The sequence below is a fragment of the Numenius arquata genome, chromosome 2, assembly GCF_964106895.1.
Source record: "Numenius arquata chromosome 2, bNumArq3.hap1.1, whole genome shotgun sequence".
NCBI lineage: Eukaryota > Metazoa > Chordata > Aves > Charadriiformes > Scolopacidae > Numenius > Numenius arquata.
Genome location: NC_133577.1, coordinates 118,577,236 through 118,601,973, shown reverse-complemented (window position 1 = coordinate 118,601,973; position 24,738 = coordinate 118,577,236). Strand labels below are relative to the sequence as shown.

The following is a 24,738-nucleotide window of genomic DNA, read 5'->3' as shown; positions in this document are numbered from 1 at the left end:
ATTATGAGTGTGTTGTACAGGAGTGTGGAGTATTGCTGCCGTAGAAAAAATGTCAGTGAGATTCTAGTAACAGCCTAAAACAGTGAGGTGTTTGTAAATCAGACACCTGGGCAGTGCCAGAAACCCAAAGTTAAGATCCCTTGTCACCCTTTACACCCCAAAATGTGTCATTTGGGCTGCTGAGGTGCTGAAAGATCTCCAAGTGCTGGCAGTGTTTCTGGGGGTGCCTGGAAATGCCCAGCACCGCAGTGAAGGTGTGTCCCGGGAAAACCCGGGAACTGCCTAAGAAACTGCTCTCGGTGGTTACGTGTTACTTTGGTAAGACCGTTTTGGGGAGGGATGTCAGTTTTTTGGTGGGACAATGTTTTTCATTTCAAGCCTGAGAGGGCAGTGGTTCAGAAAGCAGCACTCAGAGTCTCTCTATTTACCAAGAGCAGCACTTGAAATTAAGTGTACCTTTTGCTTAAGAAGGATAAATGAAGTATGTAAAAAGGGTTTGGATCTTACCAGGTATCCTGAATTATCATCAATACTTTTACAGAAAGAAGGGGGAGAGGAATATTCTGATAATTAAGAGGTATCAAACTGACGTAGGCTGTCAGTGACATTTACTGGGGTGGGCAGCGAGTGGGGGGGGCACCACCCTGTCGGTGGGGACAGACTGGAGAGGGGACGGAGACCAGCCCTGGTATGGGTTTAAAGGCTGTGGGGGCTGTTTAACCGAGCAGTGACAAGCTAAGGTAGGATTGACATTTTTTAGGGAGCAGTGTGTTAATCAGTAGCAGGAAGAGGAGGTTAGTTGACTTGTCAGTAGATAACTGGTGCGTAGGAAGCGGTGCTGCAGCTGGTGGCAGCAAAGCACAGGAGGAGACCAGCCCGAAGCTGCCCCGGTGTATTTTGTGGGCTGAGGTACCAGCAACGCGGGCAGTACCCAGCAGTGGCTGCAGAGCCCTAGCGCTGCACAGGCTGGGATCCAGGACTTTCCTGGGTAAAGGTTTTCACGCCAGCATTTTGGCAGCTCCCTGGGAAGTGCAACATTAATTGCATCATCCCGAGGCCTGGCAGGGAGAGGACCAGGAGGGTGAGGAGCAGGGACCCGTGTGGAGGTGGTGACCCTGCCCAGCCCACCCTTCAGCAACAGACACATGCATCCGGGGCCCTTGGCTTGTCCCACACAGAGAGCCACCAAGACAAAGTGGAGAATTTTGACAATTCATGGTCATCACTTTATTTCAGAAGGTGACAGGATTTTGATGTGAACTGGAGAGACTATATAGTTAAAACTGAAGCTGCAACAAGCTGAAAGTAGAAAAATATACTGTATGTAGATACAAAGGCTTGTTAAACTAGTTAACGATATAAAGTGTACCAAAAGGTGTTTAAATAAACACGCACAATGTGTTACCATGCATTCAATTCACCCTTTGAACTCCAGCTAAGCAGTAATTTCTGATGCAGAAAGCTTCCTATCCCTAGCGGCAGGGGAGTCTTAAGGAAACAAAACATCTTCCCCGACTACCCCCGGTTCTTGGGAAACTTTACCTGAAGAAAGCCCGAATCGCAACAGAGCTTGAAGCAAAATAAAAGCATCGAGTTCTGCATCCAGAAGAGAGGAAGTCATTCTAATTCCTTTATGCACCGGGCCTTTGATTTGAGGGTGCTAAATGCAGTGTCACTGACACCCCACTGCCCCTCTGCCATCAAAATCACCTACCCAAAACCACTTTGAGGGTCCTACCTCTGCCCAGACTCATAGCGACTGTTGTTAGGGGAGTAACATGGGGAAATACAGGCACTGAAGGTTCCTTTCTTTTGCTTGAGTCACGTTTCCATGGTTTTGTCTCCCAGACGAAGTTCAGCAGCAGCACAGCGGCCAGGCTGTGGAGACGACAGAAAAAAAACCCGACGCTTTGTTTCTTTTAAAAACCCAAACACGTAACATTTTTGAGTTCTGTTGAAATCTATTTTCCCAAAGCACTTAAAAGCTGAGGCAGGAGCAGCGCTGCTGGTGGGAAGGTATCTCAAGCAACAGAAAAGTACTTCTCTTTTTTTTTTTTGACCACTGAGACTTTAGACCTTGTGTATGTTTTTATTCCAGCTTAAAATATTGTATACAGGGCATCGGTTCTTCATTTAAATAGGCTTCACTCCTGCCTTAAACTAGTTTTGTCTTGAAACTTTGAAGCTAAACTAATTTTAGCTTCAAATCAACTGTACTCTTTTCTAGAAAGCATAACTAGGTTTTGGCAGTGAAACTGCAATGTTGATAATGTAACAATTAAACGACGAGTTTCTAATTCGGAGTTTACTTAGGTTGAAAACGTTGAGGCAATGAAGAGTTGAGTATAGCTGAGACAGGTTAGGTGTTTTAAAAAAATAACTGTACCATCCAGGTTTAAAAAGAGCAGCAGCTCAATGCCACCAGTGTGAATTCCTTCATCCAGCTGGCAGATTATTATAATTCATACAAATCTGTTGTAGGCAGATGTTGACATCAGGCTTTAAAAGTCATTTAAGAAAGTTCTTTAAAGACACTGGTACAGTGCATCGCAGTTGCAGAACAGTTATTTCCTGCAGGATCCCACCTCGCAGTGAGTTAAAGTGCCCATTTTCTCAACAGGAATGTCACCTTGTCTATCAGATTCCGATTGTAGCAGAATACACTGAATTTTCTTGTCTTGCATAATTTTGTGCTTGTATGTCATTGGGAGGCTATACCCTGATCGAAGGAGAAAAAAATTCAAGAGCATGAAGGCTTCCGATTCCTTATCCGCACTTCCTACAGAAAATAAGCACTGCCCTATACCCGTAGATACAAACAGCCTCAGGCTCTCTTTAAACTGCGCAAATTAAATATTCAGAGAGAGTCTCCACCGGCACAAATCTGGCTTCCATTCTGCTCGGTGCCACTCCTCAGAGGTCAGAGTCAGCCTGCGAACCAGACCTGCCTTTCACTTGGCAAGCAAGGACAGCGTCGTGAATACTGTGAAACAGCCACTCTCTTGTCACAGCGTTATCAAAAAAATTCAGTCTTGTCAGCTCACTCACAACAGGGGCTACAAAACAAAAACCAAACATGGCATCAGTGCATAAACCCAAGTACAAAGACGGAAGGCAACGGTATCTCAGGAAGAAGTCGACAACTTGTTCTCTTACTTATTACTTAAAGCATTTAAAATAGCCAGGTGGATTACACGCTATGTCTGCTCCAAACGGGGAATTCTCTTATCCAGACATACCAGAGGCCTACTCTTGGCAGAATATGCTACAATTCCAAATATCAGAAACTTGGAACGTTGCAGGCTTTTCTCCTTATTACAACAATTTCAACATACAAAGTTTGGTGTGGCATTTACAGTTTGCCAGCTGGAATGAAAGGGAGCAGGGTCCAGTCCCCACAGAACTCATTACCTCAGCGCTCTACCTTCGCTAAAGTGAAGGCTCTAATACAGATGGGCTTGCTTTTCCTCAAATCCAATTTTAAGTGAAATAAGTGCTGATACTACTGATGCACCTGCAGCAGAGAATTTGGGGCCAGAGGGAAAGAGCTAAAACAGAGTCACTTCCATAAAGCTCACAAAAAAAAAGGGAAAAAAAAAACCCAACTCACCTCTACAGCTGGCAATACAGACACGGACACCAACTTCTTTGTATTCTTTTATAACCTGCAACAGAGTTAAACTGAAGTTAAACACAGGTCTATCATGTAGACATCCCAGTTCTGGGAGATGTAAGCCAGTTACCGTGCAAGCTGCACACTCCACATTCCCCAGTATCCAGCTAAAACTTGCAGAGCTCCAGAATTGGGACTGTGATGAGGTGAGATATTGGATTGTATCTGAGCTGGCATTTACATCTCAGGCTGACAGGTTCTCTATCAGGTATCCCCCAAGTTTTTTATGGGGTTTTCTGGGAAAAAAAGCCCTACTTACTGATTTTAATGTTTTTGCTCCAACTGAATCCACAAAGTTCACCGGGGTGAAATCCAGAATTAAAGAGTGGATGTTTAATTTGGGCTCCACAAAATGTTCTTGCTCGTCAGGAGACATGTCTTGTACACTCGCATCTGCATATCTTCCATTTACAGGTAACTCATCATTTGCTATCTCATGTTTTACACTTGCTTCCACGTCGTTACTCTGGGAGAGAAGATAAATAAAGCTTAACGACAGCTCTGCTTTTTCAGTGTAGATCCCCTTCCTCCCCATACTCGTCTGCTCTTTCAGCCTTTAAAAGGAGTACAGCTCCTGACCATTACAGAAGCTGGTTTCACACGCGCACATACTTATCTTACGTACATCTTCTGCCCAGCCTCTCTGCAGTCACATGAAGCAGCTTAAAGCTGCTATCGCAGGAGTGAATTACTCATTTCCTTCAAACACTGACACCTGTTTGTATGTTTTGACTCCATTTCCTTGCCTTATTCCTGCTGATCCTGTCAAGGCCTATATATTTAAAAGAAGCAACAGCCATCGGGCTCTTAAGTCAGGCATTTGTTTGGTTTCCCATGGTAAAAAGCACACACTAGCTCCCGGCACGAGGGTGAATTTAAACATCCACAAAAGCACAAACAACCCTTCCCAGTGTACCTGCCTCATGTAACCAGGCCAGGATCAGCAGTGCAGATGGCATCTTTTTATTACAGAGGCTGCTAATCTGAGTTAATTTTATTATATCCTATTCCTGCATGATTATTCCAAGGGCATGGGGAGGGGCAGAGGTAGGGTCCCTCCACTTTCTGCTGACACTGCAGTGTGGAAAAGCTCCGCTCTGCTTTGTGCTGCCTGAATGGAGTCATGGCTCAACACAATTATCCATCCAGCCACGAGCCTCCGATCCTTAACAGCATTCCCTCGGTAGCCTCTCCACACCACACAGTGCTTGCTCCCTACCCGAGTAGGACGCTGTACCTTGTATAAACAAGAATGGTTACACCACAGAGCAGTGTTAGCTGATAAAGCAGAGGTAAATATTTACCGAAGAATTCACTAGTTTCAATACAGCTTTCTTTCTGAGTGCATTTGCTTTCTTTATTTCCCTGGCGTGTCTCTTCTGGGCTTTTCTCCTTGCTGCTAGTACGGCACAAGGGTCCACTCCAGTCTGTCATGAAAAGAAAGCACAATCAGAGGAGATTCAGCTTCTTAGGCCGACATTGCAGTATCAATTAGCACTGAATTCATCACTGACATAAATTTAAAACACAAGCCTACATTATTCAGCTTCCTTTGGTGGGGGTGAGAACAGTATAAAGGTAAGAAGGCATAATCTTGGCAAGCACTGTGTTAACAAGAAGAGGAAGAGATGCATCACATTCTTTTCTCGTAATCAGACAGTGCCATGTTCCATCCAAATGCTGATTCGAGTGCAGAGAGCAGAGGGGAGAGGAGTGCAATAGGCCATAAACCACTGACACCTCTTGCTTGGTGAAGGTGAGCACCACCCACCTGTTTGGTACAAGACTCATCATGGCAGCTACAGAAAAACAGTTCACAAGTTAATGAGGGTGCAATTGCCACTGGGTCAGGCGGTTCTGCCCTTAGAGCTAGTTCTGTTACTGCCATTCCCACCCAGTCAGACACGGGTTAGACAGGAGGTGAGGCACACTCTTGAGTGCAGGCACTTTGTTGCTCATGAGAGGCACTGAATGCCCACAGTATTCCATGGTCTTACACTCCAGTAAAGTCTGTCACCCAAGAAGGAAGCTTTTACTTCCACACATTTTGTTTTCAGTTCAGCAACTACTTATTTCCTTCTGAAAAAAAAAAAAAAGTGTTTGACCAGTTTGTGCTCTGCAACCACCAGACTTTCCACTCACAAGCGGTTAGTATTAAGCTACACTTTATCCATTTATTCCCTTCCACTATGTTGTTGCTTCCTAAGATGATCTGCAGTTGGCTGGAGGGTCACCTTCTCATATTTTACTGATCACCAGGTGCCACAGGCTGAGAGACACTGTGCTAGGGGCTACACTAAAGGGGCTGAAAGATGAGCATGTTTCAGAAGACAGTTTGAATTTTCAAGACCCAGAAGTTAAAGAATTTTCTTTACTCACCTTTTTCTTCAGTGCACTTGTGTATGACTCGCTATTGGCAAAATAAAGTGATGCATTAGCTTGAAATATTTTTATTCCAGGATATTCTTTAACCTAAGGAAAAGAATGATGTGCACAGTTAAGTATTGCCTGCACTAGAAGAAAAGCTCCTGTGTGGTCACAAGGGACGTGAACATGCAGCCCAACAGCCAGCCCTGACTGGCTATCAGCATGTGTCAGACAAAGAGGGTCAGCACTGTCGCGAGCAAAGCCAACCAGAAGATCAGAATCTCCACCTTTCCTGGTGTAACACTGCACACAATCAATGCCATGTAACATTTCTCCTTTATAACAACAAAATGTACAGCCATAAAAAGGCATTAGATAATTGCAGTTCTCTGATGTTGCTTTCTGCAGCTGGTATTACCATGAGGAAATCGTGCAGATCTAGGAATGCTTCCTTTTAGCCTCCCTTTCTACAGGCATAATGACTTATTTCTCTTTTTCTGTCTCTCTTTTTGTTTCCTGTCTCCTCAGGTACAAAAAAATACCCTTTCAAATCTCTGTTTTTAAACAAGCCTTCAGATAGGTCTCAATATCACTTCTTCCCTCTACTTTAAATGAAGTGATCTCTAAAACAGGCTGCACTCTGACATTTTACACATAAATGACCTGGCCAGCAACAGAGATCCAGCTGCCATATGTTGCCAACCCCATCTTTTTATACGGGAGGACGAAATGCTAACTGCCTTCAGTATAACAAAAACAGAGTCTCCTCTTCTTTGCAGAGAGCTATAAACATGCCCGCAAATACTTTTGCTTTTTATCATATTCAAAGCAGAACTGCTGGTGAGTTTTCAGATTACAGCATCATCTTTTCCCATAGGTTTTTACAGACTGGTTCCTTAGTAAAGGGAGATGTAGCCTTCATAGCAGCATCTCTGAGAACATGGCAGATAGCACAGAAAACTGTAGTTGCTGTTTGTGAATAAATACAGCATGTTTATACCCATTATATTGACAACATGTACTGCTTTCACCAACTTTTGGTTGAACAAAATGGCATTTACAAGCAGCTAAGTGCATGGCAAGCAATTGTGCCATTGACCATGTATAATTAATGAGCAGGGGATAGCTGGAGGTAGGGAGATGCTGTTTAGAACAGTTTGTGCAATTCTGAAGAACAGATCAGTTTGGATCCTGGGTTCCATGGATTTCATGCAATACTGCCACAAAAGTAAAGAAGGAGGCCTTGTATGCACCTGTGTAGATCACAGGTTTAGCCATGGTATTCCTATAAACCTTACCATTTTGTACAAGCTAGTACAATGGAACTAGTGTAGAGGTTACTTTTGATCACCTGCTGGTGAAATGTACATGCAGTACAAACAGCTAGCATTTTGAACAAAACAGCTTTTAGCACTAAAATCAAATTTCTTTTCTTTCCTTTCAACACGGGTGAATGCCAGGCAGCCAGCACTGTATGTGCAGTATCGTAGGGCTAAGCAGCAAATTGCCACAGGCGTCTTTGCTCCACTACATAAAACTCTTCAGAAGAGAAGAACACACTCCTACCTCCTCGTACTCTTCCACATCACAGTAGATGTCAGTGTCAGGGATCTGACCAAGGATTCTGTATTGAGGGCTAAAGAGGAAGGGAAGCAAATGTTTCAGTATTATCACTTATAAAGCGGAAAAGCAAGTGTTCAATACAGATTGAAACTTACGTTAAATGGTCACTCTGCAGTGCCTGTCTGGTACTGGCTTATCTAAACGTGGTCAAATGCAGTGGACAGTTTATGGCAGGAACATAATAAAGGGGCCATTTGGTGTCGAGGCAAGTTGGTTTCTCTCAGTGCAAAAACAATTAAAAAAAACTTAGCAGTGTAATGTTGTCGCTTTCTGAAAAGCATGGGCCAAAGCATGCAAAGTTACAGGGCAAATTCTCTTCAGCATGAACTGGCGCAACTCCATTGACTATCTTGCAAATATGGAAACTCATACTGGCAGAAAACACGCTGCCATTTCAAAGAGCTATTCTGCTCCCAGGACTGTGCCCGAGCAGATGAATATTCCCAACTCTCAAGCAGCGTGACAGCAAAATGCATTATTGTTCTGTTTGCAAGAACAAAACCATATAGAGATGGCAGAAAAATACTATTATTTATGCAGAGTGTAAATCTCAGAATTTGGTTTCATTTCAATGCAGAACGAAACCAAATAAATTTTCTATACAAAATACAATTATATATATACCAAATACAATTTTTTCTATACATTTTCCACCTAAATATCCCAGACCCTGAGCCTGGAAACCTCACATGACAGTCCTATCCACACATGCAAGAAATCATTTCACCATAGACCTAGAAAGCTCCACAGTAAAAGCTTTGTCACTTTGAATGGGGAGAGAGGAGAAGTGATTTGAAAAACTAGAAGGGTAGGCACAATTTTTTGACGAATTAGAACTTTCTTATAAAATACCTAGTGATAACCTGACACAATTCCTGCTCGATTGTGACAACTAGTGCACAAAAAATTGTAATCATTTACTTAAACTAGCATCAAGCAGATTTGAAATTCTGAACTCTAGGCATTAAAAAAAAGTAAACAAGTAGATTAACCAATGTAAGAAATTGAAATTCTTCTGTTTATTATAGAAACTACAAGTCTGTGCCCTCTAGAAATTCTGTTCTCAGAAAAATAAAATGTGAACCCTGGATCAGAGCCATGAGGCATGACCTACATTATGAAGCAGGTTCTATACTGTACGCAGCTGAAGAAGGTGGAAAGGTCTTCTGCTTATTTGCACCCCTTAAGCAAACAAAAGCACACAGAAGATCAGCAAACACTATTTTTGATAAAGAAGAAATCTGACCTTTGTGTTCTGTAAATAACGGTTATCATTGCAAACGCTACTGCAGTAAGCAAACCATAGTCTAGTCCCAGGAAAAGAGAAGCCACAAAAGCTACCACCCAGATGGCCTAAAACAAAGAAAAGCTCTGAATTATTATGCATCCGTTCCTGTTAACAGCAAAAACAATAGCATATTTCAACCTCAAAACCTATGTATCACTTCTGTTTGGGAATAGGCTGCAATGTAATACATCATGATAGCAGACTGTAATCACCTTAACCTTTCAGAAAGGCATAAAAGCTAAAGGCACACTAACATAACATCTGTCAAACTGTCACATATTAATTAATGCCTTAAGTCCTGTTCTCCAAGGAATGCTCTGTTACCAGCAGACCCCAAACACTTTAGAATAAGAAAATGTTCAAGGCCTGTTAAGTAGCTCTCACTTACTTCCATCAGCCAGTTAATCCAGGAGAAAAATGCCACCAAAATGTTCCCTCCGATACACTCTTAGCTCTGGCCCACTCCAGCCAGGTTTTTGATACGTCTTAAAAGATGGCAAATACCTTCAAGTAGTTTCCTTTGTCACTCTGTTTTTCAAATTCTTCTCAGACATTCTCATAGCTTTCAGAGCAGTTCCTATAGCAACACTGCAAAAGCTTTGCTTTTACTGCAACCAAACTACTTCTGACCTGAGTTAAAGGTTGTTGAACAACAACAAAACCACTGTTGTCTGCAACAGGTTGCTCTCCTGGGGTACTTACAGCTCCATGTCTTGTGTTCATCAGCAATGCAACACCAATTTATAACTCCTGGGTAAGTTTCTACCCTGTTTTGGGGGTTAGGAAGAAGAGGAGCAACAGATTTAGTACAGTAAAATATATGCACTGAGCTGTGCATTACTCACCAGCTCAATCTTACTAGTTCTCCAGAAGTGCGCGATATCTCCAAACTGTTTAAACATTCCTTTCAGGTTCACCATGACAATTGCAGCTAGCACCGTCTAAGAAGATTACACAAATTGAACTTTCAGAAGCAGAATAAACCTAATGCCAAGTGAGAACTTCAAAGCATCACAAACAACTGTATTTCTCTGCTCTGTACTGATATAAGTCTACTGAACAGTTGTTCCATTAAAAAAACCCCTAACTTTTCAAATAGTTCAGTGGAGACATGCTTTTACTGCAGCTGCAGAAACAGCAAGCCAGTGACTACAGTTTGATTTACTCTTTCCTGGCAAGAGAAATCACGTATGTCTGAGCTCATGCTGCTGCAATTATAGTGCCCGTAGTGCCTGAAGCAGCTAGGCTATAATCTCAAATTGAAGTTTCTCTACAATATACTGCAACAATTCCTGCAACAGTCCTAGAGGTGTAACCCAAGGTACAGGAAATGCACATCATCCTATGCATGTCACCAGAAATGAAGTCAGATTATATTTATTCACGTAAATACATTTTTATAAAAATAGGTAAAACTGCAGCAAAACCATCTCATTATGCTGAGTCATCACCCAGCCCAAACCCTTTCCTAGCTGAGCTATTATTTCTTTTAACTTTTTAACCTCTTCCCAGAATTCCTACGCTGCAATCAAATGGGGTCAGCAGGACTAGGGAAGTGATTGTCCCCCTGTACTTGGCACTGGGGAGGCCACACCTTGAGTCTTGCATTCAGTTTTGGGCCCCTCACTACAAGAAAGACATTGAGTTGCTGGAGTGTGTCCAGAGAAGGGCAACAAATCTGGTGAGGCATCTAGAGCACAAGTCTCATGAGGAGCGGCTGAGGGAGCTGAGGTTGTTCAGTCTAGAGAAAAGGAGGCTGAGAGGAGACCTTATCGCTCTCTACAACTACCTGAAAGAAGGTTGTAGCCAGGTCAGGGATTGGTCTCTTTTCCCAAGTAACAGGCAATAGGACAAGAGGAAATGGCCTCAAGTTGCACCAGGGGAGGTTCAGATTGGATATTAGGAAAAACTTCTCCACCAAAAAGAGTTGTCAAGCATTGGAACAGGCTGCCCAGGGAAGTGGTTGAGTCACCACCCCTGGAGGTGATTAAAAGATGTGTAGATGTGGTGCTGAGGGACACAGTTTAGTGGTGGATTTGGCAGTGTTAGATTTACAGTTGGACTCGATGATCTTAAAGGTTTTTTCCAACCTTAATGATTCTAAAGGGGAATTGTTTGAATGTATCTTTTTTTATGTTCTAAAGACAGAGTCCAGAACATCCAATATTAAAAACAACAACAAAAAGCATGCTGGATCCTTCAAAAATTATTCATTTCTAGTCTTAGAGCATAACTGCATAAAAAATGTAAAGGTTTCTGGATCAAGGCCTAACTATGTTGCCTACTAATCATCCCACAATCTCTATTGTAAGCAATGCTCACTGGCCTCTGTTCAGTGACAATGACAATGTCAGTGACATGGCAATGCCTAAGTGGCAAAACCCCCTTACCTGTGGAAGCGGTTCAAAGAGGTATCCAATAGCCACAATTACCAACAGAACCATAACTGAAGAGAGAGCACCTGCAATCTGAACAAAAGAAGCCAGAAATTAATTTATAAGTGTCCCCAAAGGGCAGTATTACTGATTAAGTAACCTCTCTCCTGCTTTCCACAAGGCTGGTTGTTCTTTTCATCCCTCCCGCTCATTCATCCATTTTGGCTGTTGTGCAGCTTTCTATCCTGGCCCAATCCGGATTTGGAAGGTGGGAAACTACAGTTATTCCTTCTGGCCCAGGCAGAGAAATCTGGCAATCTAGTGAAGCTTCAGACTTTAGCTTTGGAGCTCCAAAAAGCAAACTTTTTTGGGTCAAAATTTGGATTTACATACCTGAGTTTTCCCACCGGTGCTTTCCTGAACAAGACTCCGAGACATTGAGCAAGTGATTGAAAAGCTTTGGAAAAATGACCCCACAGAATTGCATATTCCCAAGGCAATAAGTTCCTGTGTTAAACAACAGAGCAAAACAAATGGCAGTTATACCTAGCAACTGTACAAAGCTGGAGCTATCCATCCTTATTAATAACCACATTCTATTTACAGTGCCTCATAGCTACCTTATTGTAGAGAATAAGCAACCTTATTGTAGCTTATACTTGTGGTTCTCTCACATGCGCAAGTTGATGCACGTTAAATCATCAGTTAAATAAAGTATCTGATGAAGTGCCAAAGACATTTCTCATCCTTAAATGTTGCAGTAATGAGTCAGACTGAAAACTAAAATGAATGACAACATTGTTTGTTTTAAGGACTTCTTCAACTTGGGGATAACTTGAATTTTAACCCTGAATATACAAGGAAAATGGTTTGTCATACTAACTCTTTGCTTTCCACCCTAAACTGTCTGTTTAGTACCATTAGAACCAAGAGCAGCCTTGGCTGTGTTTCCAGACACCAATGGGTGGTAATCCATTGCTCTACATGAAAATAACAATGTCTCCACCGCTTCAACAGGAAGATCCCACATGAGAATAGTTACTGTGAGTGAGATCAGAGCTCCATCTACCTTTGTATTGTGTTTCTGATGCCTAAGAAAGTATTTGCTTGTAATGAGGCCTCCCCAGATTACTCTGCATCCTGCTATTTGTAACTGAGGTGATTTGAGTTATACTCAAATTTTCAATAGTTTTTTCATTTTCAATAGTTCTTTCATTTTCAATAGTTCTCAATGAGTTTTTCTTCTTTGCAAATGTACAGTCATTTTTGATGCATTTAAACACTCAGCATGCACTGCATCCTGTTTGATAGTTCAACATCCAGGTAAAGTAGCATCTGGCACCTCCTGAGGAAAGGATCTAGATGCTTAACTTGGGTGAGTGATGATTACTTTAACTAATGTAAATAGAGCTGATTCCACTCATGCAGCCATGGATTTGCCCTCTTCTCTCTTTGGGTAACAGAGAACAATGACATGAAGGATGAGATTCCTCTGACCAGATGTAAAATTCTGTAGATAAAAGTCAATTAAACTCCATTTACTCTCAGAGGAAGACAGCCGTTTTGAGAAGGGGGAACAGCTGATCTATGCCGCATCTGATGCTTGCCGTAGGAAATGAATTACAGCTTACGAGCTCTCTGTCTCCCTCGACACCACAATGGTATCAACCAATCATCCAGTTGCAATATTGATTCTAAATTGCACAGGAAGGAGGTAGGTAGGTGAGGTTGACATATCATTTTAGTTTTAGAGAGTCCTTTAACTACAGCCTTTATCACTGAAATCATGATCAGAATGCTAACTACAGACAGGGCTGATTGCTGCCCCAGGAAATGATGAGCTGCCTATTTGTAATGGGTGGGAATAAAAAGAAACTATAAAACATAATTGGAATTTCTAAACTTTTGATAGAAGTTCTTTGACACATAAGGGCATTGTATTTATCACATGGGAACACCATGTTTTGCTCTATTACAGAAGGCAGAGATAAAGTAGCTGCCCATCAGGACAGTAGGCTCAGTAACGTCTGTCCCAACAACTAATATTCACGCATACGTCCAAGTCAAACAGAAGCAAGGCTCCCAAAATTAAGCAAAAAGTGAAACTGGTTATTAAAATACAGTCAGAACTTAAAATAATTCTTGGTATTTAAACGTGTAGGCTGTCAAAAACCTGATCTCATTCCACTATGAAAGAAAAACTCGTTTTTATCCAGTATCCCATTCTACTTTAACGATGTAACAAAGGTGCTACTGAGAATTTTCAACAAAGCAACCCCAATACTTTTACCTGATTCCCATCAATGGCGTAACCATGTTTAAGGGCAAAGATCTTGGCCATTGATACAGCCATCGAAAATCCAACTATCGCTATTGCTATTGCATCCACAAATATTGCTGGGATGAGCTGAATATCAGGAACTGCTGGTGCACGTAACCTTGGAGATAAAATAAATATTTAGAAATTACTACAATAAAAGCTACATGCCATTGGAAAAGGTATAGTTTGAATAAGAATATATCATCCCTACCCTTGAGGAATATTCCCAACAACATCCACTCTGTATGACTCACTCAGGTTCATTCCAGCTGAAACTCCTGTGCCAATAATTACCTAAAAATCCACAAATACATTTGTAAACATCAGCTAGAAAGAGATGAAGCGTCCTGAAGAACTAACAGCAATTAGCTGATTGTGAATAATACACACAAGGGATTACACTTATTTGTCAATTAGTTTTCTAAGAGTTAGGGGGGTAAAGAAGCAGATAAAAAGGAGGAAGTTATCATGATTTTATCTCCATCATGTTTAGCCTCCACTGATTTTATAAAGTTTTCTTGGAAACAGTTAAATGGAACATGCTATGGTATGATCTGAATCACCCGAATTCCCTTAGCCTGAGCCAAGCTCTGGCAGAACAGTGTACTGAGAAATTAAATGCAAGGACAAGCCAAGGACGTCTGCACTGCCATGTTTTCATGTGCATAACCTGCATTCTATCTGTAACGAGAACTGGTGCAGCAGTGAAAGGAACAGGTGAAAGACCACTTTGCTGCTGCCTTACTATCAAACAATACCCTATTACAACACCTCCATCATCTCTCAACAGCATCCCTTTGCTTTGTTCCTTCTAGCTAGATTGTCCTCTTCTTGGCTCTGACTTTATGCAGGTTGTTTGAGAGCTCTAGTTATCTAAAACCTCATTTTTAAATCCAACCACTTCTAAAGGTGAAAGGTTATCTGAGATGTGGGCTGTGTGTGTAGTAAGATAGTCTGCTTTATCCATGTATTTTAGAGTAGTCATTTGAAACAGAATCACCACTGCGGTCAGTTATCATTCTCAGAAACAGAGAAAGGAAGGTTAAGGAGTAAGTCCCACCAGTTCCTGCTCTTCTCTCTACCACTGCATTCTAAAAAGCAAGCAAGCCCTGCACCACCTCTGAAACAGGCATCTATAAGCACCTTCCTTCAGGAAGGGGGTCTAAGCTCTTGGACTCCAAGTGGGAAATTGCCGCTCAGAGGCATGTCTTGAAGAGAATCATTCAGGTGCCAAAACTCCAGGATAGGGCAGGTTTTACAACAAATCTCTACCTATCCATTGCCATAGGGAACTATGGGTGTTTAACTGGGTTTTCAATTCTTCTTTGGGACTTTATGCCTAAAACTTGAGTATGTCATTCCCTAACCGTATAAGCCTCGAAACTTTCAAGTGGGTCAAGCCTCAAATGTATGACATTCAACAGAAGTTACTCTAAAGCTCAACTAGACTCAATATAAAATTAGATTGTTTCTACAGCTTTAGAATAGTTACATAATTTAGCTAAAGAATTATACAACTGGCTTACCATAATGATCTCCATAGGAATAGGAACTGGGAGCTTCTTCTTAAACCGGAGATTGATTTCCTTGCCGATCAACAATAGAACAATGCATGTTAATCCAACAATCAATGCAGCAATATTGGTCGTTGTTATTTTTGAAAGCACAGCAGCTATGCTCTGTAACACAACAGACGTACCATAATTACTCCATGAAGATCATATTTGTTCAAACGAATTTATTTTCCTAAGAAATCTGCCACAAAAGAGCAAATTATACACTACTGTTCAGCTGTGTTTTCATTCTGCATTTATAACCACAGTGAATCAGTGCCTCACCAAAATCCCCATTGTTCCCACAAAACACAGTAGTTCAGAGTATCTCATTTACAACACCAGCCTTCCTCGAATGGGGCAAAAATTTAGAGGAAAAAAACTCTCATGGGGGAAAAAGTTTAAACTAAACCACATCTTTTACCCTCAACATTTTCACACATTCTTCATACTGGCAGCCACCTGAAAGCAGTAAGTGCTAACCCCTTCTAATACCTTCAAATACTCTTTGGCAACTCACATCTACTTAGAGCTGCATAAACCATTCTAAAACGATAAATGTGCTGATACAACCATTGAGGTTACCATAGCAATACAATACGATTAAATAACAGTGAACTTGCAACACTGCTGAACTGGCCATTATTCCAAATATCTTTTAGTTGAAAATGCTATTAAAACGGTGTTAGGAAAGAAAGCTTGCTGGAGCACACAAGTTGCTAGAGGGTAAATGATTCCCCTACCAATTACTCCTCCTCCTTCTACTGCATTCAAAAAAATAAAAATAAATGACCACTGGAGAGGTCTTTGAAAGAAGATCTGCATACCTTCTTTAAAAAGAAGGAAAATTACAGTAACTATCACGACATTATGCAGTCAGGATGTCTTGACAGTACATCTTGAATGTATACCTTTCCTCCTATTTGTTTGGCAATTAGTATTTCTGGCTTCTGGATTAGTGAACTAAACAGCAAATTTAGGAATTAATCATTAGTGCAGCCTTGTTTCCAAAAGATTTGTTCTATCTGCACAAATATACAAAAAAGATTCCCACAAAGTATTTTCTATAGCCTCCGTGTAGTCGAGATCCTGAAGCTTCCTTATTACTGAGCCATCAATCTGCTCAACAGCTTTTAGCAGATATCTGAGATCTTCTCTGTTCTTCCACTCAGGATTTCTCGTCTGCAAAAATCAGAGCATTGATTTTGTGATAACAACTTTGGGCTTCCTAGACTGGCAGGCAAATCAGATTCAGCTGCATTTCAACTCTGCCTATTCATAACAGCAAGAAAAATAATGCTCATATAAATTTAAAAGCTTTGGTTGTGATTTTAATTAGAAATGTCCCTTTAAAAAAGGGGAACATGAATTTGCTGCATGGGATCTATTATATGTTTTTCAGAGCACAACTGTCAATTTTAAATTCAAGCGAACAAGAGCTTTTGGTTTTACTTAAGTCCTACTAGCCAAACCATAGCTTTACACTGCGTGGTTTTTCTTCCATCCTCTTGCATCACTATGTGTTAGACAGAAAGTGGAAGATTAGGCTATGAGCTACATCAAATGCTGGATCCCTACACGCTCCAAACAATCAGTTTTAACGCTTAGGGTCTTTGACAAATACCAGTGTTTGACCCTGAGTGTCCTTATTTCAAAACAGTTTTTCCCACTGCTCTAAAGAACAGGTACATTTATGATGACACAGCCCTTTGTGTCCAACCACACTACAAAAGAGCTTACAAACAGGAAATGAAGATTACTCCCATCAGAAATTGTGTGTGAAATTAAAGAAACAGAGACTGGGCAGGGTTCTGAGAAAAACATTTCCTAGCTTTGCCAAACAAGTCTGATCAACAGTGAAGCATTTTAGTAGCACATTTTCCCATGATGTACAAGAGACTTGCTTCAATGAACATGATGGGCAACGTTATCTGTTAATTAATGCCATTAATGAGGGCAACATTATCTGTTCATATTACAAAATTGCATTTAGCCGAATCCTAAAATCTGCCCATCTCAGACTGTGCTGATCTATCAGGTTGCACCCAAGCTGCACTTTAAGATGCTCATATATTGCTATAGCACTTAAGACCTCATCTCCAGTTTCGAATATTGAAGCACTATTCTACTTAGCCAAAATAATTTAAAAAAAAAAAAAAGAAAAAAAGAAAAAGCTTAATTACTAGATCCAGACAATGCAGAATGTGCATGTTTAGTGAATGTAATTACTCACATATACAACTGAGAGGGGTCCACTGTATCGGCTAGTCTTAATGCCAAGGAGATACTTTAATTGAGAAGTAAAGACATGAACCGCAGCAGCAGTAGTAAATCCTCGCACCAGAGGCTCCGTTAGATAGATGGCTACAAATCCAAATCGAAAGAGACCTAAACACAACTAATGAAGAAGAGAAATATTAACCGTGTGATTCCTGCTGTAGCCTGAACATCAGCACTATATAGCAGACAGGCCACAGGACACATCTCACCTCAATACCCAAGCCAGATCAGGCAAACTTGAACTTGGCCTTTCTAAAGCCACAGTTCAGTAAGCAGCCACCAATGCACCACATCTTCCGTGCCACTGGCAGGTGCAATGTGGGACGTGGGTAAACACAGGTGTTTCTATGTATTTGTGGACAGATTAGAGACCATCAGGTTGAGTTTTTTCTGATGGAACAGGAAAAAATGAAAGGGGAGAGGTCCCATTTTTCCCCATCAGGCCAAGATGCCAGACAAAGACTTACCTCCAGTGTATCCCTCCCCACTTCTCTTATGTGGCTGGCATGAAGCAGCCTGTGTTCTGCACAATGTGGTGCTGAAGCACAAGTCTACTGACAGGGATCCACCATGACCCAGCACCCCTTGCAACTGCCAGTCTGGCAGCAGCATCTGAACTTGCCCTTACAGCAAACTGCAAGCACGTACCTGGATAATTCCTGAAAGAAAGGCGAGAGTCACGGCTACCTGTACCCTCTTGGTATCCCTAGCATCGAAATATTCAAGGGAATCTGTAACATTAGTAGAATTATAGCCTACAGGTATCATTTCATCAGGCACTTGTCTCACAGCAACGCCACCAACCATCATACTAATCACAGCAAAGGTACCTGAAATAAGAGGGAGAGGAAAATAATTGGTCAAAATTCTTGTGCCTTTTTTTGTTTGTTTAGGACTGGTCCTTATTAAGAGACATGTGGAATTAAACTATAATAGTTTTCTACCTAGATATTGTATTTTTAGTCCCAAAATCTGCTCCAGTACTCAGCACCATTAAAGCTAGTTAGATTATAAACATATGCCTCTACAGTAAGTAAGCACATAATTTTCTCCTATCTCAGTTCTGTTATGCAAATTAAAGATTCACCCTGGCCACACAGACAGCTGACTGCAGCAATGAAATTATTCAGGAGTTCACAGCACACATTTCTAGATCTAGTCCAATAAAACATGCTCTTCTATTCCCTCCTAAGTTGGATGGATAAATTAACAATAAAAAACTCTGCTAATGTTTAACATATTCGAGTTTCTCCTATTCACTTAAATTTGAATTTAAGGAAAACAACTACGCTTTCTATTTCTCCAATTTTATTTTTTACAACTTTATTAAACACATGTGCACACACACAGACTTTCAGTTATCCATACAGATATACCTATTGATATGTGCTTGGAGGTTCCAAAAAAAGTATATAGAAAGACAGGATAAAATGAAGAATATAGGCCAAATACTGGGGGAACAGCTGCCAGCAAAGCATAGGCTAAACCTAGAAAACAGACACAAATACGTATGTTAGGCAAACAACGGAAATAAACCATCTGAAACAAAAGGATTTAAGCTGACTAAAATGGAAATCACCTAGGAAATCTAGTGACATATCACAGGTTTAAAAAACAAGAAGTCTTGTAGGGAATATTCTTTAATATGTATAATACTGTAGGGCGGTGCCTAGAAACTTGATGCTTTGAGTCAGGAAACCAGAAGTCTATAATTACAGGCATTGCAGGTGTGTGTGTGTTTGTGCATACATTTGTGCACCCCGGCACTCATTGTTTTGCCTTTGTGGCTGGACGTACTTCTTAACAGCCAACATTTTTTGTTGCTTCTGTTTTCATCTGTCAAAGAATGTAATAAAAGACACCCAAAACCCTACAGCCAGTGGGACACATTTGATTTTTCTCCTCCTTTTCTAATCAGACATGATCTTCATGGTAATCTACGACTGATTGAACACTTCCCTCCTCACCCCAGAATGAGTGGGATAAAATAACAGTTTATGTTTCCACAAAATATGCTCCAAAATGTAAAATAAGCAGAGAAGCACTGCTTACAATCTATAAAGTCATAGAGCTTATACAGTCTGGTATTATTCCCAAAAATGAAGTCCTTTTTGTTACTGAGCCCTGTCTGGTTCCACGCAGTGGAAGTATGATCCACACTGTTCCTATTCGTAGGTGGGGCTGGTAACATGGCAATGGAGCAAATTACAAAAGGAAGCAAAGGTTCACCCACCAAGCAGAAATAGTGACACTCAAAAACACCTCTTCCTATTATTTTGTTTTTAAATGGAGACACAAAGCATCAGGCTACCATGGAAGAACAAAACCAAGAAGGGATCTTCTGTGTCACCCAAGCACTCCTGTGCGGTTTAATAGCTCAGCCTTGCTCGTGCACTAAGCAATGTCTGAGTCCAGACCAAGAATTCATATTCCTATCAAAACTGGACTGATGATGTCATTATATTCTCTTGCAACAAAGAGCTCTTTATTAAGTACTTCTGAAACTCACCCTACGTATAACCTCTGGCCCCAGGGCCACCTCTCATTCCCAGAGTATCAAAAGAACACTCTGTACTATAACAGCCTGGCCTGTAATACGGTGATGAACTTAAAAGTACAAGGGACCAAAACTGAAATCAGTGGTTTCGAAAGCAGAAGGGTGGGTCTATGTGAAGCTCCTGATCTGAATACACTTTTGTTCCTTTCCGTTTTCATTTGTACTGGCATTTTTAAAGGCTGTCAGTGCCAAGGAAATAAAGAGATATTGACATGACAGGAGTTCACGGCTCAAACACCCTGGTCATCGTAGTTCTGCCTGAAATGATTCCAAGGCTACTCTGAACTCAAGCTTGCTATAATTACATACATTCCAGAAAAATAAATGTTCAACTTTTGTCTTTTTAGAAACGGAAAGATTAGGGGAAGTTCAAGGGCATGTCTGCAATCACCAAAGAAAAGAATAATGTTTAGTTTAAAACAAAGTCACAAAATTAAGTATAAAGTTCACTGCTGACCACTTAAATTTTAATGTCCTTATCTGGTCATCACATAAACTGTGTTTCAGTATAAAACTGGAAATGCTTGTGTCTAGTACATGACAGATTTGCCTGACATTACTTATCAGTTTAAGACAAGCTGATGTCTATATTTGTGTAAGAAAAAAATATCCTTAAGTACAAAAAATTGCACAAAGCCAGGAAGATGCAGAAATAAAGAAGTCATTTGCACAGACTAATTTAGGATATTCCATTGTTTTAATGGGTTATCACCTACTAAAATCCAGGCTTCTCAGATTTACAGATTTGTTCTTCAGACCTGCGTCAGCCTAAAGGGGAATGAGAGAGGTGGAAAATGCAAGTACACTTGTATATGCTTAATTACATTACCCTTATGATGAGGACTCCACTGGACTGGGTTCTGCTCAAATTCAAGAATTCTCTCTACTCCAAGACCTCCTGGGGAAATCTACTGGGACTTTGGCAGCTGTTGTGAAGCTGCCATTCCCAGAGCAGTAATGACACCCTATAATGATACTGCTTTAAAAACGTTGTCACTTTCTAACCTCGTAGCAGTTCTGAAACTGCTGATAGTAAGGTGTGAGGACGAACAAAAGATTCTGTTGGTCCAGTCACCAAGGGCTGAAGAGAAGAGTGAACACTGCTTTTCTCTTCATCTTCCACAGAGCCTGCTCCTGCTTCAGGGTTAGGCTCCACTTGGGGTGAAGCTTCCAAGCAATTTAATAGAAATTCCACAGATTTGCAGTCTTGTCATAAAAGACACTTTTGACTTATTTCCACCATGTAAATCATTTCCCACTAGTTTGGTTCCAGCTTAAACTGGTGACTTTTAGCCTTAAGAGGGATCAATCTCTGTTTTCTCGCATGTTCCTCTCGGTTGAATTTAGTTTGGTTACTTTGTAACAGTTGCTCTCCTGAAACATTATGGCTACTAGATACTGCTAACCTGTGTAGCAAATTTGCTACAACTTTCAGGATGAGGAAATCAGAAAGTAAGGTCAGGAAAGGTTTAGACATGCAGTGAAACTGTGAAAAGTTGTTCTGTCATTACAAGCTGTTGGTATTGATCAGAGAGGTAAGTTTCTTTCAGGGTTTGCTGCATATCATCAACTTGCAGTTTTAAGGGAATCGTCATTATGGGCTGGTCTGCAGAATGCTGTGCTGGTCTCCACATACATGTGGAAATACACATCCTATTCTCATGAGCACCTCTTCAGGAATCCAAGCACTACTGTAAGAGCACATACAGGAAAAGCACAGAAGAGGATAAATAAATCCAGAGAGACACTCACCTTGAGGAAGCTGCATAACCCCAGTGCTTATACCTGAGATAATATCTCCTAGTAAGTATTCCTTCACTGGGTAACGGGGAAGCCATTTTAAAATTGGTATGCAACTGTAAAGATGCGACTTGGCTTTCTTAGAAGAACAACTGAAAAAAACAAAGCAGAAAGAAAGTTAGACACAAGCAGGGGACAAATGGGTCAAAAAAAATAGTCTTTCATCCCTATACAGGGCAACAGCTCCATTAACGGCAGGCTCAGACCCCTGACGACAGTTATTTCTGGACAAAGTTTAAGCACAAACAACTATGACTCCAGTTATTTAGCCCTTTATCATATGCTGGTTGCTGTTCACACACTTTATGGAACTGAGGAAGAGAATCACCGTCTTGTGAGGCTGGAGGTCAGTGGGAAGTGAAACTGTTCAAGTCCACGTACTACTGAGCAGTCACACACCACTTTTTGCTGAGATCATTCCTAGTAACAATCCCCTGGGGACAACTTTCTTTCTGACAATGGTTTTCATTCATCAAAGTACTTTGCGATGCTTTTTCCTATTTTTATTTACTATTTCTGTGCTTTATACTGTTTTGATTATAACATTTTATATTACTGTGGATTTTAAAAAAAATATTTTACTAATGCTTGTTACTATCACTGGTACTGATAGGCTAACTTTGAGGTTATTTGAGAACATAACCTTTCTTAGCACTGAAAAGAAAAGCACTGAAGCCAGTAACACCGATCCTTGTGTCTCTTAGCAGAGTTATTAACCTTTTGAAACCCTGACTCACGACAAAGGAATAGAGCCAGGAAATATATCTCTCTATCCAGTACTGTCATGAATCATACTTTGATTGTACTGTGGTAAGAAAGTATAACCTTGGGTAAAAATATAACACAGGGATCATATAAATGCTCTTCTGTGTAGGGGAACTGCAAGAGAACTCCAGAGATTTGTTAACGTTTCTGAATTCTCATGGGACTAAATCGCATAGTGAAGAAGCTTATTGCTACAAGTGGGAGGAACTAGAGTCATCCACACTTCTCTATGTTTAGAGAATCACAAGAAGTCACTGTTCAGGAGGATTTTTTCAGGAGGATTTCAGGATCCACATTTTTTTTTTTATTCAGGATAGATCAGTTTTTTCACAGAATCACAGAATCTTCATGGTTGGAAGGGACCTCTGAGATCATCAAGTCCAACCACAAAAAAAACCCCAAACCAAACCAAAAAAAACCAACACACGAAAAAACACAAAAACGCCACACACCACACTACACCCACCCACAAACAGACATTAGGTTCCATTACCATTAGAACAGTCATTTCATTAACCAAAACAACTCCAAATGTCAAATCAGGTGAACAGGAATATTTTACAGACAAGCAATTAGACAGAAATCATTTGTTGTCCTGCAGAACAAGGTTCTACCAAGAAATTGAATCACGTCTGCAAATGAAGCACGGATAAACATGCAGGCATTGAGACCTTAACTAGAATAAGTTTTTCTTCACTTACCTCTGGTACCACTGAGCACAAGTTGCACAGTTAAAACATTTCCTGTCTAACCAGATAATACTTAGATTGCAAGGTATTTTTTTAAAAGCTACAAAATGCCTCTATTAAATCCGCATTAGACTAATAATTTAGATTTCTACACAGCTGTCACACATTTCCATTCTTCTTCCCTGAAAGGATCATGTGAAGCATAAATTTGGCCATAAGTATTTCCATGTAAAAACGACAGATATTTTTCTGGGTCTTATGAATTCATGTCACATGATTTGACTAATACTTCACATTCCTATGCTGCATATTCTTCCTTTGCACATTGATGAAGGCAATTCAACTAATTTATCCAACATTTTGTAATCTCGTTATATAGTAACATATAAAATCACATACACAGCTTCATCAGTCTTGCTGAACAATCGAAGTAGAACGAGTGTTTTTATCTTTTAGGTTTCTTTGAAGAGATTACCAGCTATGTGCATGAATCAATTAAGAATTAGAATATTTCTAATCAATAGAAGAAAGATAAGAAACAAACCCATACCGACAAGAATGTGCAATCTTCTGCCTTAAAGTCTGAGGTGTTCTTTCTCGCCTGTGCAGCTGTCCTTGTAGGAGCTCCTCGTTATAGATTGGTCTCTGCACACAGTACCTCTGGGTTTGTTCAAGAGATGCCTCATGTTCTTGAGAATGTTCCATAATTGACCTTAGAGAGCAGGAGCCAAGGAAGAACAGTCCCACAGTCCCCACTGAAAAACCTGGTTGCAGACAAAATAAGTTTGGTTACTTTTTTAACCTCGGATTTGGCATTTCCTTTCAAAGAATGTATTTTGACAAGCTAGAGGCAATACCTGTGAATGCAGTTCAAAAGCACTACTTAGTCTGCAACAGGAGTAAGTAAATAAACCACATTCACAATCTTTACTATATGGAAGCCATTAATCTATGCTTCTTTTAGATAAAGACAGCTTTTGCATTCATTACTCTGTAAATAACTGCAGAAACAAAATTGGAAGGTTATATTCATGCTTATCTGGATTTTGCCTCCTTGGTTTTTAAAGGAAACATCAGTGTTGAAGGGAGATTACTTTATTGCTGAGTTACTTCCTGCTTACTCACAAACTGTCACATCCATCTCCAAAGACAGAACTCCAATTTCAACACCGAGAAAGTCACTTCTTTCTTCCAGAGAGCCAGTTGCTTCCTGCATCTACCCACCTGCTTTCTCCTCCCTCTGTTTCACATGCTTCTTTTCCCAGCAAGCATCTCAAGGATGCACAATTCACTACTTTCAAAAATTTATTCTTTCAATGGATGTGCCACTTACTGCTATTTTCAGTCCTGCACCCACTAAAACAGGAGTCAGGAGAGGTATACAATTTTAAAACTAGCCAGAAGGTTTGTAAACATCTATTTGTCTGTCTGATTCAGTGCCATAATCA

At 40.6% G+C, this 24,738-nt stretch overlaps 1 protein-coding gene across 3 annotated transcripts; it reads right to left on the bottom strand.

Moving 5' to 3' along the window:
- Positions 1–1,200: 1,200 nt before the first annotated feature.
- SLC26A5 (solute carrier family 26 member 5) lies at positions 1,201–24,431 on the bottom strand. Of its 3 annotated transcripts, XM_074168992.1 has the most exons (19): positions 24,416–24,431; positions 23,841–24,054; positions 21,789–21,928; positions 18,856–18,966; positions 18,128–18,309; positions 17,433–17,597; positions 15,173–15,325; positions 13,858–13,940; positions 13,617–13,764; positions 11,720–11,833; positions 11,342–11,419; positions 9,797–9,892; positions 8,910–9,016; positions 7,607–7,676; positions 6,053–6,145; positions 4,978–5,100; positions 3,933–4,139; positions 3,611–3,665; positions 1,201–3,056 (listed from the first exon to the last, which is right to left on the bottom strand). In XM_074168992.1, exons 1-19 carry the CDS (start codon positions 24,429–24,431, stop codon positions 2,914–2,916), a joined length of 2,298 nt encoding a protein of 765 aa, XP_074025093.1. In that variant the 3' UTR covers positions 1,201–2,913. The 3 variants fall into 3 exon arrangements, with proteins under 3 accessions (XP_074025093.1, XP_074025094.1, XP_074025095.1); XM_074168993.1 differs by lacking the exon at positions 24,416–24,431 and having other exon boundaries at positions 3,933–4,172; positions 5,020–5,100; positions 23,841–23,995; XM_074168994.1 differs by lacking the exons at positions 9,797–9,892; positions 24,416–24,431 and having other exon boundaries at positions 3,933–4,172; positions 5,020–5,100; positions 23,841–23,995.
- Positions 24,432–24,738: the final 307 nt, after the last annotated feature.

Excerpts from the sequence above, each read along its gene's own strand:
- SLC26A5 (XM_074168992.1), bottom strand. Across the intron at positions 9,017-9,796 it reads GAACTAGTAAGATTGAGCTG|GCCATCTGGGTGGTAGCTTT; the intron begins GTGAGTAATGCA and ends TCTTTGTTTTAG. Across the intron at positions 5,101-6,052 it reads CAAGTGCACTGAAGAAAAAG|ACTGGAGTGGACCCTTGTGC; the intron begins GTGAGTAAAGAA and ends TTTTCATGACAG.